General features: G+C 38.2%; 1 protein-coding gene across 1 annotated transcript; it reads right to left on the reverse strand.

Moving 5' to 3' along the window:
- Nucleotides 1-8,321: 8,321 nt before the first annotated feature.
- On the reverse strand, nucleotides 8,322-11,078 carry USP26 (ubiquitin specific peptidase 26). The gene has a single exon (XM_005872844.1). The coding sequence runs from the start codon at nucleotides 11,076-11,078 to the stop codon at nucleotides 8,322-8,324; it is 2,757 nt and encodes a 918-aa protein (XP_005872906.1).
- Between the last annotated feature and the right edge of the window lie 7,396 nt (nucleotides 11,079-18,474).

Consider the following 18,474-nt stretch of genomic DNA (forward strand, 5'->3'; position numbering starts at 1 on the left):
TGGGTCAAATGGAAGTAATAGTTTTAACTTTTTGAGGAAACTTCATACTGTTTTTCACAGTGGCTGCACCAGTCTACATTCTTACCTGCAGTGCATGAGGGTTCCTTTTTCTCCACATCCTCTCCAGCACTTGTTGTTTGTTGATTTGTTGATGATAGCCATTCTGACAGGTGTGAGATGGTACTTCATTGTTGTTTTGACTTGCATCTCTCAGATGATTAGTGAGTTTGAGCATGTTTTCATATGTCTCCTGGCCTTCTGTATGTCCTCTTTCAAAAAGTGTCTACCTATGTTGTTTTCCCATTTTTGATTGGATTATTTATCTTCCTTTTGTTAAGTTGTATGAGTTCTCTGTAAATTTTGTAGATTAAACCCTTATCAGAGATAGCATTGGCAAATATGATCTCCCATGCAGTGGGCTTTCTTGTTGTTTTGTTGACGGTTTTTTTTTCCTGTGCAGAAGCTTTTTCTTTTGATGTAGTAATTTGTTTATTTTCTCCTTAGTTTCCATTGCCCTAGGAGCTGTATCGGTAAAATTATTGCTATGATGTATGTATGATATTTTGCTGCCTATGGTTTCTTTTAATATTTTTATTGTTTCCCGTCTTACATTTAAGTCCTTTATCCATTTTGAGTTTATTTTTGTGTATGGTGTAAGTTTGTGATCTAGTTTCATTTTTTTTCTGCATGTATCTGACCAATTTCCCCAACACCATTTATTGAAGAGACTGCCTTGACTCCATTGTATGCTCTTGCATCCTTTGTCAAATATTAATTGAGCATAATGGTTTGGGTCAATGTCTGGGTTCTCTGGCCTGTTCTTGTGCCAGTACCAGGCAGTTTTGAGAATAGTAGCTTTGTAATATACCTTGATATCTGGCATTGTGATCCCCCAACTTTGTTCTTCTTTCTCAGGATTGCTGTGACTATTCAGGGTCTTTATTTATTCCAGATGAATAGTTGGAGAGTTTGTTCTAGGTCTGTGAAATATGCTGTTGGTATTTTAATGGGGACTGCATTGAATTGATAAAATTATAAATTTATAAATTTATTTGGGTAGGATGAATATTTTAATGATGTTTATTCTACCAATCCATGAATACGGTATGTTCTTCCATCTGTTATGTCTTCCTCTGTCTCTTTTTTCAATGTCCTGTAGTTTTCTGAGTACAGGTTTTTTAATGTTTAGTTAAGTTTATTCCTAGGTATCTTAATTTTTTTGTTGCAATGGTAAATGGGATTGTTTTTTAGTTTCTCTTTCTATGAGTTCATTATTGGTGCATAAAAAAGCCATAAATTTCTGGGTGTTAATTTTATATCTTGCTACATTGCTGAATTAATTCTTTTAAGCCTAGTAGTTTTTTGATGGAGTCTTAAGGGTTTTCTATGCACAATATCATGTCATCTGCAAATAATAAGTTTTATTTTTTCTTTTCCAATTTGGATGCCTTTTATTTTTTCTTCTTGTCTGATCACTATGGCTAGTACTTCTAGTACTATGACACACAGGAGTGGTGAATGTGGGCATCTCTGTCTTGTTCCTGTTCTTAGCAGAAATGGTTTTAATTTTGCCCATTGAGTATGATGTTGGCTATAGGTTTGTCATATAAATCTTTTATTATGTTGAGGTATGATCTCTCTATTCCCACTTTGCTAAGAGTTTTTATCACGAAATTGTGTTGGATTTTGTCAAATGCTTTTTCTGCATTTATTGATATGATTATGTGATTTTTGTCTCTAAATATGTTTATGTGATGTATACATTTATTGACTTGCAGATATTGTACCCTCTTTGCATTCCAGGAATAAATCCCACTTGGTCATGGTGTATGATCTTCCTCTTGTAATGTTGGATCTGATTTGCTAGAATTTTGTTGAGGATTTTAGCATCTATGTTCATCAGGGATATTGGCCTGCAGTTCTCTTTCTTTGTGGTGTCTTTATCTGATTTAAGAATTAAGGTAATGCTGGCTTCATAGAAATAGCTTGGAAGTGTGCCTTCTTGAATTTTTTGGAATAGTCTGAGGAGGATAGGTTTTAGTTCTTTGAATGTTTGGTAGAACTCCTCCATAAAGCCATCCAGATCAGGGCTTTTGTTTGCTGGAAGATTTTTGACTACTGCTTCAATTTCATCAGGAACTATTGGCCTATTCAGGTTTTTTTTATACTTCCTGATTGAGTTTTAGAAGCTTGTATTTTTCTAAGAATATGTCCATTTGGTCTGGATTGTCCAGTTTGTTGGAGTAGAGTTGTTCATAGTATTTTTTTTAATAATCCTTTGTATTTCTGTGGGATCATTTGTTATTTCACCTCTTTCATTTCTGATTTTGTTTATTTGGGTCCTCTCCCTTTGTTTCTTGGTGAGCCTGGCTAGAGGTTCATCAATTTTGTTTATCCTTTTAAAGAACCAGCTCTTGGTTTTATTGATCTTTTGTATTGTTTTGGGTTTTTTTGTCTTTATTATTATTACCACTCTAATCTTTATTATTTCCTTCCTTCTGCTCACTCTGGGCTTTTCTTCTTGCTCTCTTTCTAATTCTTTAAGTTGTAGAGTTAAATAATTTATTACCATTTTTTCTTATTTTTTTGAGGTAGGCTGTGAGTTTGACATGCTGGCAGAGCTATGAACTTCCCTCTCAGGACTGCTTTCACTGTGTCCCATAAATTTTGGATTGTTGTGTTTTCATTGTCATTTGTTACCAGTATGCTTTTTATTTCTTCTTTGATCTCATTGGTAACCCAGTCATTGTTTAATAGCATGCTATTTAGCCACCAAGTGTTTGATTTTTTTTCATTGTAGTTGATTTCTAACTTTATGCCATTGTGATCTGAGAAGATGCTTGATATAATTTCTATCTTCTTGAATTTGAAGAGACTTTGCCTATGTCCCAATATGTGGTCTATCTTTGAAAATGCCTTGTGTGCACTTGAGAAGAATGTATATTCTATAGATTTGGGTGAAATGTTCTGAAGATGTCAATTAATTCCATCTGATTTAGTGAGTCATTTAGGATTTATGTTTCTCTGCTGATTTTTTGTTTAGAGGATTTATCCAGTGATGTCAATGGGGGTATTAAAGTCCCCTACTATAACTATATTGCTGTCGATCTCTCCCTTAATATCTTCCAGAAGTTTTTTTTATGTATTTGGGTCCTCCTGTATTGGGTGCATATATGTTTATCAGAGTTATATTCTCTTGTTGAATTGCTCCCTTTAGTATTATGAAGTGGCCTTACTTATCTCTTGTTATGGCCTTCACTTTGAGGTCTATTTTGTCAGATAAAAGTATATGTCATTTTTTATACTGACTATCTCCTCAGTTATGTTTTTACTGAGTTCATCCACTTTTTCCCCAAGTGCCTTGAGCATCTTTATAACCATGATTGACCTCAACAACAGTGTGTGAGCTGCCATGCAGGTGCTGACCACACAAAGTGGAATTTGCTCCAGCAGATTCTGGTGCCTATTGTTGTACTGCTTATGGAGCTAATTGCCTCATGCTATAATGTAGTATGAAGCTTGCCACTGAGTTTGTTGGTTCTGAGGGCTGTTGGGAGGGTCTCTGGTGCAGATCAATGTCAGACACTGCCTGTGACTGGTCCTGGGATACCTGTTAGGAGCTACAAAACAATCCACAGTTTGTGGCTACCTCTGCTGGGCCTGGATGTGTCGGGGAGGGCCAAGCTGCATACCAAGAGCAGCTTCCACAAGTACTAACCCTGGCAGCAGGTCAGTAAAAGCCCAAGGCACCCTGAGATCAGCTTATGCCTACCAGCTCATGGTAGTCTCAGCCACTGAAAAAGCTATGCTAGTTGTATGATGTAGGTTCTCGGTGAGTTACTAGGTAGGGGCAAGTGATGTTCACCAGGTTGATAGAGATTAACTTTCAGCTACAGTGATGGGTCTGGGGATACTCAGCGAAATTCTCAAGGTACATCAAGGCCAGCTGCCACTTACCTGAGCCTATGGGCCCTTGTGATAGGGCAGGGTCTCAGGGAGTCATCAGCATGAGACCAGTAGAATTTCATCAGGTAGTCCAGATGTGGCTTCTTCTGTAAGTCCTGATCACAAAACTTCTGTACAGCTAGACTTCAGTTGATTATTCGAGTTGATTGTTCTATAATGTAGTTGTAATTCTGGTTTTGTCCTGACAAGGGATGAGTGTAACTTCCACCTGCTCTCCTGACATCTTGGAAACTCACCCTTGCTTTTCTTAAGGCTCGCTGAGTTTGAGGACTTACGTAACACATGTGATGTTTAGTTTTATGTGTCTTCTTGGTGAGCTATAGTCCCCAGTTATTTAATCAAACAATATGTGTTGCTGTGGATGTATTTTGTAGATGTGAATAACATTTATAGTCAGTCAAATTTAAGTAAATGTTACTCTTGATAGTGTGGTTGGGCCTTATTCATTTAGTTGAAGGCCTTAAGAGCAAATTTTAAGTTTCCCAAATAAGAAATTCTGCCTTAAGACTGCAGCAGTGTTCAGTCTGTCAGCTTTCCCTATGGATTTCAGACTCAAGACTGTAACATTGATTCCTGCCTGAGTTTCTAGTTGGCAGACCTGCAATACAGAATTCAGACTTACCAGTCCTAAATTGCATAGCCAATTCCTTAAATAAATCTCTCTATTCATAAATACTAGTAGACATATAGATGTATATTAGAGGCCTGGTGCATGAAATCCTTGCACTGGAGGGGGGTGGGGGGGGGTCCATCAGCCCAGCCTGTGCCCTCTTGCAGTCTGGGACTCATCGCTCCTTACCACCCGCCTGCAGCAGAGGCGGGAGAGGTTCCTGTCCCCACCACTGTGCTCGCCAGCTGTGAGCCTGGCTTCTGACTGAGTTGTGCTCCCCCTGTGGGAGTGCCTGACCACCAGGGTTCAGCTCCTGTGTTGAGCATCTGCCCCTTGGTGGTCAGTGTATGTCATAGCAACCTGTCATTCTGCCGGTTGTTCCGCCATTTGGTCGATTTGCATATTAGGGTTTTATTATATAGGATATATGTACACACATTAAGTTTGAAAGAGTTACCTGTATCTCAGGTATAACATCTTTTTATGAGTAGATTACTTAAGCTAGAACTCTATCTTGCAATGGGGGGGAGGCCTCGTCCTGCATGGACACAGTGCTGTTGCTGCCTAGCAAAGTGATGCCCAGTGCCTGGCACTAGGTGTGAATCCCCTTGTACCACTCATGCATTGCCTCTGAATTGAAGTGGCAAACAGGGTTACCTGGAGGTCACAATCCCACTGCTGCTTTCCAGCCACTGGAACTTTTAGTGGGGGAAATAATGCACTCTGCTAGGCTACAGAAACATATTTTGCTAAGACTTCTCTTTTGAAACATTTTTACTGTTAGGGTCAACATGGGGAGTGGAAGTCTGACCAGATTGGTAGAGGATGGATGTAGACACTAGAGAGTGATATTCTGGACCATGGTCCTGGTGTGAACCTATCTGAACTATCTTCCCCTAAAACCATCTGGACCACGGTCCTGGTGTGAACCTGTCTGAGCTATCTTCCCCTAAAACCATCTACTGGTTCTTATTGCTATCCACATAGCAGATTAAAGATTATCCTGGATTATGTGGGTGAACCAACTCTCACTGTGGTTCTTAAAAGTGGAAGAGGAAGGCAGAAGAGGGAGAATCAGAGATAGCAGTGTGAGGACTCATCCTGACATTACTGGCTATGATGGTGGAGAAATGAAGCTATGAATGATGACAGTTTCTAAAAGCTGGGAAAGGTGAGGAAATAGATGGTCTCATTAGAGAACTCAGAAGGATTGTAGCCCTTCCAATATCTTGATTTTAACCCAGTAACATCCATCTGGAAGTCCTGACCTCCAGAACTATAAGAAGATAAGCTTATATTGTTTTAAGCCATTCAGTTTGTTGTAATTTGTTACAGAGGCAACCGAAAACTAATACATTGAATGACAAAGAAAGTTTTTATAGCGATGGATCACTTAGAAACCTGATCTGTAAATTAGAGAACAATTAAAATCCACAATAAATAACAACCACTGAGTCATTGAATTATTTTAATCTTTTATTTGAAACAACAATAAAACCAGTAAATAGTATATAGCCACTCATTGTATTATACAGTCAGAATTTCTTCTCACAGGGCAATGATGAATTCCATCCAAGCCATCTGTCCAGGACAGATCCTCCCTCTCATGGGTATCCCAACCATCTTCGTCATCTTTTGATTTGCCCTACATTAGAAGTGCTACACACTGAAGAGCGGCATGTTCAGTCTGTATAGTACTCTATACACCACACCAAAAAATTTAAATCTCTTAAAAATATTGACATCTTCATTTTCCTTTCAAAACAAAATGACTTTTTCCTCACTCTTACCAAAACTCCTACTTTGATGTCTATGTAACTGGGCTCAGATTTAACTATTCTAGAGAAGTCAAAAGCTTAAATTTGAGAAACAAAACTGTCACTCTCCTCCTCTAAGTATAACTTCAGTCTTATCCTTCAACCAGTCCAGCTGCTGAAGTACTACACAGGTTGAACAAATCTCTCATTATTGTGTCTACAACACCTTCTTCCATGAGAGTGATTAATTCAATCTAGGAAACTCCTATTTACCTCATCAATCTTAATGTCCCATTCATACCTTCTAGATACATGCCCTGAACAGTAGAATTCCTAAACTTTGGAATCTGGTGTTCCCTCAGAGGGCATTTTCTAACTTTCTCACACCATTAAATTTCAGTTCATCCCTTTAAAGGCCTTTGTGATTAGAAACATCAACAAGCTCTTACAAAGACCATATCCCATACGCAAGGAGGGATACCCATGTTTTTAAAGGTAGGACCAAAATTCAATCCCTCAGTGTGATGTGAGATAGCCCCTTAGTACAATTATTTTGTTCATAACTAAGGTACAAGTTGTTAAAGATTCACTGCCTGAAAGGCAGGGAATGTCTGGGTTACAGAGATGGTACATGCTTAATATCAGAATTATTAAATCTCGGAATCACAGGGAACTCTAACAGAATATGGCCAACCCAGGATCCATGAGACTTTTACCCAGAAGCAGATCATATGCAGGTGCACATTTCTGACAATGTATCAAATCAGTCACAAGTAAGACTTTCAAATCCTACAAATCCATTTTAAAGCATGTATTGATGTCTGGCGATGTTTCTATTTCTTGCTCCCTCTCCCTTCCTCTCTCTGAAATAAAAACATTTTTTATTAAAATAAAGCATTTACTCCTTGCTCATTGAAGGAATAAGGCCACCATGTTATAAGGTGCAGAGAAGTAAGAGAAATATGGAACTAGTATTATAGTGTTAAATGAAGAGGATTGTTCAAAGCTTCAGTTAAAGTTCTGGTAATCAATGTTTCTTTGAGGCAATGCAAGCATCCCTCTAAGAAGACCAAAATGGCAAAGTGGGATCAGTTAACCAAGAACAACTTGCTAGCAGACAAACAGGAAAAGTTGGTCAATTTCTTGAGGGCGGATCAACTTCTCCATCCTCAAGATTTAAGCTTAGTGATATATAGCCCCTTTGGCATAGAGGAAAAGGAGGTCTTTAGCAAACAATTTGGAGACTTGACTTGGTGTTCAGTCTCATCTACATATGCCCAAAAGGATTCATAATTTTCCCTCTTTATTTATTGCCAGGATCCCAACAACTACTTTTTTATTGCTAGGACCTCAACAACTGTTTTATCTTGTTTTGCCAGGAATCCAGAATCTACTTTTCTATTAAATTGCTAAGTATGATCAGCAGAAGAGTAATTTTGTGTGTGTGTTTTGATATTAACAGGTTTCCAAAGAAAATACATACATGAATATAATAAACAAAAGATGTAGTCAAACCTCATTACAAATATAAACATTTCAAATATACATCAAAGAACACCAATATACTGTACACACTACAGTGGTGGTTGTCCTACTTTCTCAACATGAAATTGCTACCCATCCCATCCCCCAGAGGTTCTGAATAAGTAGTTTTATAACAGAATAAGAATTTTCATTTCAGCAAGTTCCTCCATGCTCTTGATGCTGTTGGTTCAAGGACTGCTGTTGGAATCCACTGCATTAGAATATGAAAAGCACAATTCTAGTCTACTAGCAGGAAAGGATGTTTAGCAACTGGAACTGTGGGATTGAGGTGTCTATATGAGGGTTAGAATGGAGATTTGCCATAAGTGTTTCTGCCTGAACTTTGGTCCTAGATGCTAACTGCCTCTGCATCTTCAGCTAAAGCTCAGAATTTTCTTTCCATGGAAGAAGTGGTAGCTAGTGAGGCAGTCAAGCAGATTTGTGCATCTAGGAGTTTGTCCTTCTTATTCTTTCTGATGGTTTTCCCCTGCCTTTGTGCTATGAGGCTGGGAGTTCTCTTCCTTTCCTAACAGCTCTTCAAAAATCTTATTGTGCATGTAAAAGAAGATGTACCCAGTGCGAAGCCTAGCCTCCCGCATCAAAACTTCCTGGATACTTGATACCTGCATATCATTATAATTGAACCAGACTTTCCTCTCAAAGTCATAGGCATCACTGATATAATGGCCTGAATTTAGGGTATTACCAAGATGGCTAATAACACCAATGAGCCGATAAGCATACTGATCTCTTATCTTGGGATTTGGTTTCTTGGCTTTAGCTTCTGTCTTCTTCTTCTTAGCTAAAAAGTCTTTGTGTCCCAGGTTTTTATTGGAACCCGATGCACTGTGGGAATTCTCATTGGCCTCCTGGAGACTTAATTCTGTAGGTTTTGTAAGGTTATCTGTGTGGCACTGGGCATCTGTCTTCGGAAGGCTTTGAAGCAGTGCCTGCCAAAGGGCTTCTTCATAGATTTTCAGCTTTTCACACTGTGGAGTCTGTCCAGGCACATTTGAGAACTCTTCTGAAATTTTGTTTTTCTCATCTTCAGAAAAATCTTCAGTAGTCTCCGTGACACTATCAACAGCTGCAAACATACTGGCTTTCTCATATTTCTTTCGTTTTGGATTTCTAGGGACTTCTTGAAGATGAACTTCTGCAGATGTGTCTGGGCCACTGGTGGGTTTACCTTCATCTTCATGGACCACAGAAAGGTTGGTATTTTCCAGATTCCTCATTAAGCCTGGAACTAATAGCTCTTTTTCAATGGCTGTGCCATATCCTGAGTTTACCAAGAGGGACTCTGCTGTAGTCAGTTTAGAGTGTTTTCCCAGGTTGTTTTTCTTCTGTTCTTTGCTTAACCCAAAAATCTGGTCCTTTTGTGGTTCAGACTCTTTGTCTGATTCAATGTGTGGAGCCAAGCAATCCTTGGATTTTGAGGTCAATTTTGTTGAAGGTGTCAATGACTTAAGGATTTCAAAATTAATCTTATGAAAGAATTTTAACAAATGGAAATCCCTAATATGTACATTTTTGTTTAAGGGAAAAGGTGGTTTGGTACTTTCAGTGCAATGAGAAGACACCTTCAAATATTTAGAAATAATGACTTCCTGGTCATCCTTCCTTAACGACCAGAACTTATTAAAGCTATAGCGTTTCAGATGAATAATGAGGACCCTGGGTAGCCTACTGAATTTGTGCGTTGAAACAGAAGTCTTGTGGTTACACTTCCCACATTTATACTCAAGCTCTTCTGCTCCAAAGAAAAGATCAAAAGTAGATTGAATAGACAAAGGATGTGTTTTTTTTCCTTGGGGAAGGTTGATGGAGAGATAATTATTAACTTCTGTCTTGAGAACAACCTGACCACAGGCTTTACAAGTAATAGAGTGCAGCAACTCAACCTCAAAATTAGTGGTGACAGGACAAACAAGCCTTTTGGTGACGGCATTGTCAGCAAAAAACTGTTGGGGTGAATTTTCTTCCTCAGATTCAATTTTAGTCTTCCAAATTGTATTTAAATTTTCCATGTTGCCTTTCATCTGATCTAAACAGTGACCTAAAAACTCATGAGCATCATTCTGTGTGTTGTCAGAGAACATCTCTGCAACTGTTGAAATGGCATTTTTAATATTGATAAGTAATCTCTCCTTGGTTTTTATGCTATAAATGTCTTTCAAAACAAGCAAATGTGACAGGCACAAGCTAAGAGCATCAAGGGGGATTTCACTCCATGGGAAACCCTGATAGAGTAAATCATAAGCAAAAGTTGGAATAGAAAATAGGGACTGTAAAACTGCATTCATGTAACAGGTGTTTCCCAAATTGGGGAGGCCTTGACATAGTTTCTCTGGGTAAAAGTCAAAGGTCATCTTGAGTCTCTCCCACTCTGGATCATCCTCATTACATAATGATTTCAATAGAAGTATCATATATATTTTCTCAGCGAGAGTTTGAAGAAAATAAGTGCCATCTAGGTAAGGGTTTCCAGTAGGATTGGTCTCGAATAAATAATCCAATTTCTTACTTTCTTTTAACTCTTTCAACCACATTTCTTCCTTCTCATCATCAGTTACATACTTCAAGGGATTTGTCTTGGATTTCTTGTTTCTTACAGATTTATTCTCTTCCTGAAATTTCCCATATATATCTGAATCAGATGATGCCATCCTTTTCCTCTTCTTCGATCCCTCTTTTAGTAACTCGTTGAAAGTAAGCAGTGATAATTTTGATGTATCCAAAAGCAACTTCTGAAGGTCAGGTGTTCCACTTCCTTCTCTTAGCTCAAAAAATCCACTTACTAACTTCTGATAGATTTTGTCAAATAAAGTTTTATTGATTTTCTTCTGTGTTTTTGTTCTGGAGAAGACACTTCCACCCATATCAGTTCTCAAGGGTGATTGAAGATTATTTTGATGGACTCTATCTAAGAACATTGTCAAATTTTTAGCGTCTCTAGAGGATAATTTTCTAATAAACAAGAAGTTATTATTTTGGAAAGTTAAATGCAGGTAATTCTGATTTTCTCCATAGGATCTAAAGACTATGTTTTTAATATTATTACCTAGCTCAAAAGTTGTATATTCTCCAGTGCTGAAATGAATCACCAATTTAGCTTTCTTCTTTCTTTCCACTGTTTCAATAAATGCTTCTTTCAATTTAGACATCCCAGTATCCATGTCCCATATTTGAACAAAACCATGTACTATTATAGCAGCCATGTTTTCCTTATAGATAAAATATATGTATCCTGAATTATTGACAAACTTGAAGTTCCAAATTGTTTTGAATTCACCTCTGGAGACAACACTAAAGCAATGGTACCTTAGTTCTCTATACAGAGTAATTCTATTTCTAGTGCTGGTTTTATACTAGAGTCTCTTCAGGTTCTGGATACCCACATCTTTAGTGATAAAACTAATATCCTTCAAGAGCTGTCCACAGTTGCATGAGGGCAGAGTCTTGATTCCCAAAGTAAGGTCACTTCTGAAAAACAATTGAGAAAAAATTATTTAAGCTATCAGAGAAATGTTTGGCTAGAATTCAACTCTACTCCTATACACTAAATCTCTTTTCCACTGCAATACTAAATTAATTCTGTATTAATTTCCCCACTTCAACTGACATAATTAAACACTTGGAAGGCTTTCAATACATAGGTGAAAAGCATAATGAACAGTGTCTCAAGTGTATGCATATAATATATTAATCCTCCTGTCATAGAATGACCCCACAGGGTAACCACAATAAGTGAATAAGAAAGTGGGAGGCACTATGTGGCCCTCAACCCAATAACAGATGAATATCTATTTTATTTTCAATCCTCACCCAAGGATAGGTTTATTGATTTTAGAGAGAAAGGAATGGAGAGAGAGAGAGAGAGAGAGAGAGAGAGAGAGATGAAATGAGATGAGATGAGATGGCTGTCTCTCATATATGCCCTGACAGGGGATCAGACCTGCAATCTAGGTACGTGCCCTTACCAGTAATCAAACCCAAAACCTTTCAGTTTACTGGATGACACTCCAAGCAATTAAGCCACACTGGCCAGGGCATATATCTCTTGATATCCAGAAATCTAGAGGACTTTATACATTGACCACTAATAGTTAATCAGTCTACCTCCTTCCAAATGCAGTTATGTTCCTTTCTTTCACATGGAACTGGGGAAAGTCTACACATTCTACCCCATGTGGGATCCTAAACTATCACTGCTTAAAGCAGGTTTTAAAGAACAGGCTATCTCTAGCTCCCACATGCTAAGATGACCTGGTATGGTCTAAAATATCCACATTTTCATGATAAGTGCCGGGTAATTAAAATTTTGAAGTCATGCTGAGCAAGACCATGAAAAACTCATCACAATTTTGAAAGTAAAATGATGACCAAGAATCAGTTCAAGATTGTGTTTACTATGCTTTACTACTGAATAAGCAAACACAAGTATAAAAGATTTATAAAAACAGGATGTGATGAGTGGAGAATTTCCTATTGGCTCAAATGTTGCCTTCACTGTTACTATGGAGGTATGTCCAAAGTTTCAAGGTCAGTATAATCCATGTAGAGTGAAGAATTCCCCAGGTTAAAAAAGGAAAGAAGTCAATGGCCTGGTATCCTTTTGGCCTTTATAACAGGGGCAAAACCAAGTCAGCACTCAGACATCCATAAATTTCTTGCTAAGTCCTAATTAACATATTTCTACTTTCTGTTCCTTAATGCATCACTGTATGGCCTAGAAGTAAACTGGTTGTGCTCAACATGGGTGAAATATGTACTCAGCAGACCATCTCCAGGATCTTTGGTCCTGCTTTTCTCATACCTGCAAGTATGTTCATATTTACCTGTCTAAAGTAGAATCACCAGTAGATTCCAAGGATCAGCTGGGCTGAGAAGTACTGTCAAGAAGCCTTATAGTATACCTGGACCACAAACATAAGCAAATGGGAAAATCATATGAAACAACTTCCAGCAGGCCTTAGGTCTCATAATCTCTTTTCCATAAATTATTATGTGAACACCATCAGAACATACTTAGCCATCCATGGACAAGTAAATACAAGGCATTTTACCCAGAACCTGGGCAAGTAAGTGTGAGATCTGTTTTGTGCTCCAGACAACATGGAATTCAACTGTAAAGTAACCATTTTCATAATCAGAGTCTAGCATTGTTCTTCTTCTGATTGGCCAGAATTGCTTCCACATTCTCCACCAATTGATTACATTTGGCAACTAACATAAAGTGCCTGGTATTCACCTTCTGCAAGCTAGAGTAGGTCAATTTCTTGAAGTAATACCATTTCTCTACTCCCCAGTTGCCTTCCCTTCAAACCACCAGTGAGACATATATGCCAACAAGTTGGGTGTATCAAATTTCCCTGAATTGGGTCATTTCGGGCATGAGAACTTGAAGCATTCTAATCTCAGTCCAAGAACTCTCCAAACAAGTTCTTAGGCTTTGCAAACACACCACTCATCTTCCCCTTACCAACATGTCATTAGTCCCACTAAGTGATAAATCTGTAACCTCAATTCTTTGCATATTAACATTTCCATGTACACTGCCTGCTTCAGGACAAGCCCGATGAATCTGACAATTCTGCTCAGTATCTGATGGGGTCCCTAACATCACCCTAACAGAAAGTAAGTAAAAGGAAACAGTAAGACAGCAAGTCACTGATGTAAGGAAAGAGAAAGTCCAATCAGATTATGAGGAACAGCACCATGACACTGGACTAAGATCACCACATCCTACATGTAAAAAGTCAAGGAAGAACCACTAAGTGTTCCAGAAAAGGTTAAAAAAAAGGCCCCACAATGAGTAACTAACTCTGCTTGTCAAATGTTCAACATGGTAAAAAAAATACAGAAAACTTTCAGCCAAATATCCCAGCTTTCCAAAAACATATGTGACAAGGTGTTCAAGACAAGGATAGACTTTTGAGTACTAAGTAAGTAAAGGAATTATTTCCAAAGCCCTGAATTTTCTAGGAAGATATGAAAATGGACTTCAGATATACTGCTGTCCCTAACAACCAATACATCACCCTGTTGGTGATGAATATTTCTCCCTAAAATACAATGGCTCCTTCCAAAGGCCACAAAAATAAGCCCACTTGTATTGAGCACTGAACACATACGTTAAAAAGACATTGTTTAGAGATCCTTCAAAAATTTAGGCTATGAGGTATCAAAATCAATGCCCCCCACTGCCTTCTTCTTCCACACTTAGCCCTCTATAGGACACCCTAGTGACTCCAAAAGTTATATTAGTGACTAATATCCCACAGACACCATGGTCAACTCTAGAGTATCTGGTTCATTGACAAAAATAAGTATAAGTAACAATTTCTTGCCCATCATATATAGATTAGAGAGGTTCCTACAGCTAGCTCTGCCACAGGGCCCATATAACCTGAGCTAAATCCCTATACTCAAACCAATGGGGGAGGTTCAGATACTTAATCCAGTGATGGCGAACCTTTTGAGCTTGGCATGTCAGCATTTTGAAAAACCCTAACTTAACTCTGGTGCCGTGTCACATATAGGAATTTTTTGATATTTGCAACCATAGTAAAACACTTGTATTTTTGATATTTATTTTTTATATTTAAATGCCATTTAACAAAGAAAAATCAACCAAAAAATGAGTTCGCGTGTCACCTCTGACACGCTTGTCATAGGTTCGCCATCACTGACTTAATCACTCAAAATTAAAAATTTCTGGATAACTAAGTAGTGAACCAATCTGAGTTAATAAATAGGTTGGCACCTAGCACAACAAATGCTTATATCAGAAAGCATGTTACCAATAATTGATTAGAAGTTATGTTTCCTCCTACATAGTTAAATATTCTTCGTAAATCTTGTCTATGTTATTAACTTGCTCAGCAAATCTGGTTTTTATGAGTAATACCAAAGAAAACTTCTGCTTAGTCCCTGTCCAAATTATCAAAAACTAAAAATTCATGGAATCAATTAATGAAATTTTTGTTTTATCAAATATTTTATCTATTAAGCTATGTTCAGGGAAGTAGGAATTGCACCCATCCCTATACAAAAGTGTACATGAATCAAAGTGAGAAGACAATCATATTTATCATGGTGGAAATGGGGCTGAAAAAACATTCAAGCAAAACTGCAAATTCAAGAAATCTGGATTATTTATATATAGTTCTCACTGTCCTACTTTAATGCTTAGTAATAGTTTAAACTATTTCTTCTCCACACACAAAAAAGTATTAATTGTTCTAATTTTGACCATTTGAGAAAATGAACATGTAACCCCAGAACCGCTTCCAGTCTGCATTCAAATTTTTTAATCACAACTGATCTGTATTTATCAAGAATTGTAATTTCTAATGATAGCTGAAATAATCTCAGACCCTCTTGACATTTCCATTCCCTGCCTTCAAAAACACATTTAAGAGACACATGTATCAAACAATGATGTTTCTGTTCATCATTCATTCTTCACAGTTCAACCTGCTTACATTCCATTCCAGAATAAAGGAGACTTCCTTGAGCCCACTGAGCATTAAGATTAAGAAACATCTTGCTGGCCCTGGCCTGTTTGGCTCAGTGGATAGAGCGTCGGCCTGCGGACTCAAGGGTCCCAGGTTCGATTCCGGTCAAGAGCATGTACCTTGGTTGCGGGCACATCCCCAGTGGGGAGTGTGCAGGAGGCAGCTGATCTATGTTTCTCTTTCATCGATGTTTCTAACTCTCTATCCCTCTCCCTTCCTCTCTGTAAAATATCAATAAAATATATTTTAAAAAAAGAAAAGAAACATCTTGCTGATGCACAGCTGAGGGATCTAACCACTGCTCACTTTTCCTAGCACATTTTAAGCTTAAATCACCTGCTTGATTCTGCCTCATCACCCAAAAGCTTTGGGGGCTTCCTTTGATTGCTCTTTTTAAGAAGGTTTTGAACTAAAATGTATCAGTTCTCTAAGACTCCACTGAAGAGCACTATGTGACTATAAACTTCAGCAGTAGTGATATTCCTCCTCCCTTGCCACTACCACATCAAATTAAAAATATATGGATGGCAGCTATATTCAAAAGTCAGCCCAGGCCAGTGTGGCTAAGTTGGTTGGAGTGTTGGCCCATGCATCAAAAGGTGGTGGATTTGATTGCCAGTTGGGGCACATACCTGGGTTGCCGGTTCGATCCCCAGTGTAGGAGGCAGCTTATGGATGTTTTTATCTCACACTGATGTCTCTCTTTCCCTCTCTCCATCTCTCTCCCTCTTCCTCTCCCTCTCTCTCCCTCTCTCCCTCTTCCTCTCCCTCTCTCTCCCTCTCTCCTTCTCCCTCTCCCTCTCTCTCCCTCTTCTCTCTCTCTCTTCTTCTCTCTAAAATTAATTCCAAAAACATTTTTTAAAAGTTATGAAAGCCAAAGTGCCTTTCTTTCATTTTACGTATAAACTCAGTCCATTATATTTTACTGATCTACTACTAGTGCAACACACTGGGCTAGCTGCTGATCTCAAAACATAGCCAGAAACTCATAAAGCTGCACTACTCCTATGAAATCTGGAGCCATGACGTACAGTGTCAATAAGCTGGCTGTAAGGATAAAAACTCCTAGTATGAATTGTCTGCTTCACTGTTAACTTACTAATTCACTTTACATTAATCTTCTTGGTCATTTAGTATTTGCTGAAAATCTGCTCTGTGCTGTGTATTACGATTTCCTGAGTGTCTGCTCCATGCAGGGTATTGTGGCCAGTGCTCTCAGGGACACAAAGGATATGAGCACTTACTGTACCTAAACAACATTAGACTCTAAATATCAAGTGTAAACATCACAATAAAAAAGGGCCTTGCTCCCAGTGGGGACAAAGGATATGGGGAAATGTCCTTTCACTGCCATTTTCTGGAACTTGACCCATACCCAGGGTGGGAGAAGTGTTTTGTAAAAGAGAAGATCTCCTGGAGTGAGATTTCTCAGACCTACCTCAACTCTGCAAAATGATGAGGCTTGGCCTCATATTTATAGAGCAAATGAGAAATTGGCCCTTGGGAAGAATGCTTAACAGCCCAAGAACCCAGAAACCCAGGATATTAATTCTATATTAAGATCACTTAATGAGAACTTTTCAGGTTTTTGGAGTATTTACCCTCTGTAACCTGTATTTGTATTTCCCACCATTTCGTGCTTTCAAGAGTAAGAAACACTTGAGAACCAATGAGAATATACCTTTTAATTCTGAACATGCATTTCTCACTCCCAAGGCATTCATTGCAAAAGCAGAACATTTGAAGGTAGATAAATAAACCCTAGAAGGCTCTTTAGGCTCAGTGATTATGAAAAAGTAACATCTCTAGGTTAGATGTCTCCCACTGACATCTGATTATAACTGTGATCGCATATAAAATCAAGGATTTCTGTTTGAAACATGCGAGAAGAACAAAGACACATCCAACATGTGGTGAGAGATTTCTACTCAGTTACCCAAGCAAACCTCCCTGGATAGAAATGATGAAGGACCAATGAGATAGTGTGTAAGTCTTTGTAGGCAGTAAGTAGAAAAGACTGGGTCATATAATTACTGTAGAAGTTTCCAATAATTTCTGGGTATCCCCAATAATCATAAGGAAGAGCTCTGAAAAACCAAACAACTTCAACTAACATTTATTTTTATTTTTCTATTGTTGACACAATTACAGATGTCCCCCATGTTTGCCCCCCTTTACCAACCTCTACCCATGCCCCACTCCCTCCCTCTGGCCATCACCACACTGGTATCTGTGTCCATGGGCCATGCATATGTTCTTTGGCTAATCTCTTCACCTTCTTTCATCCAGGCCCCCCGCGCATCCTCCTCCCTTCTGACTTCTGTCAGTCTGTTCCATGCATCCATGCCTCTGGTTCTATTTTGCTTGTCAGTTTATTTTGTTCATTATTTTCCACATATAAGTGAGATCATTTGGTATTTATCTTTCTTTGTCTGGCTTATTTTTCTTAGCATAATAATCACCAGGTCTATCCACGCTATCGCAAAAGGAGTTCCATATTTTTTACAGCTGCATAGTAGTCTATTATGTAGATGTATCACAACTTTTTTTATCCACCCACCTCCTAATAGGCACTTGGGCTTTTTCTAGATTTTGGCTATTGTAAATAGTGCTTCTATGAACATAGGGGTGCATATATTCTTTATGATTGGTGTTTCCAAGTTCTTGGGGGATATATACCCAGATTGCTAGGTCAAAAGGCAGTTCCATTTTTAATTTTTAAAGGAAAATCCATATCGTTTTCCACAGTGGCTGCACCAGTCTGCATTCCCACCAATAGTGTATAGGGGTTCCCTTTTCTCTACATCCTCACCAACACTTTTTGTTGCTTTATTAATGGTAGCCATTCTAACAGGTACACAATAACACTTATTTTCAAATAAACATAGTGACGTTGGATAAGCCAATTCTACTATCAGAGCCCATTAAACTAACTGGAAAATAATCATCTATGCTTCCTTTGAGGACTCCATTCAATAAGTATGATTCTATGTAGAATATACTAACAATATGTGATTTTTATTCAGACCAAATCTCAATACTGTTTATTCAAGTTGTAAATGTTTTTGATCCTTCAGATAAAAGATATATGACT

This window comes from Myotis brandtii, unplaced genomic scaffold, assembly GCF_000412655.1.
Source record: "Myotis brandtii unplaced genomic scaffold, ASM41265v1 scaffold393, whole genome shotgun sequence".
In the NCBI taxonomy this organism is placed as follows: Eukaryota; Metazoa; Chordata; class Mammalia; order Chiroptera; family Vespertilionidae; genus Myotis; species Myotis brandtii.

Coding starts and splice junctions, on each gene's coding strand:
- USP26 (XM_005872844.1), bottom strand. CDS start 11,078: ATGGCTGCTATAATAGTACATGGTTTTGTTCAAATATGGGACATGGAT.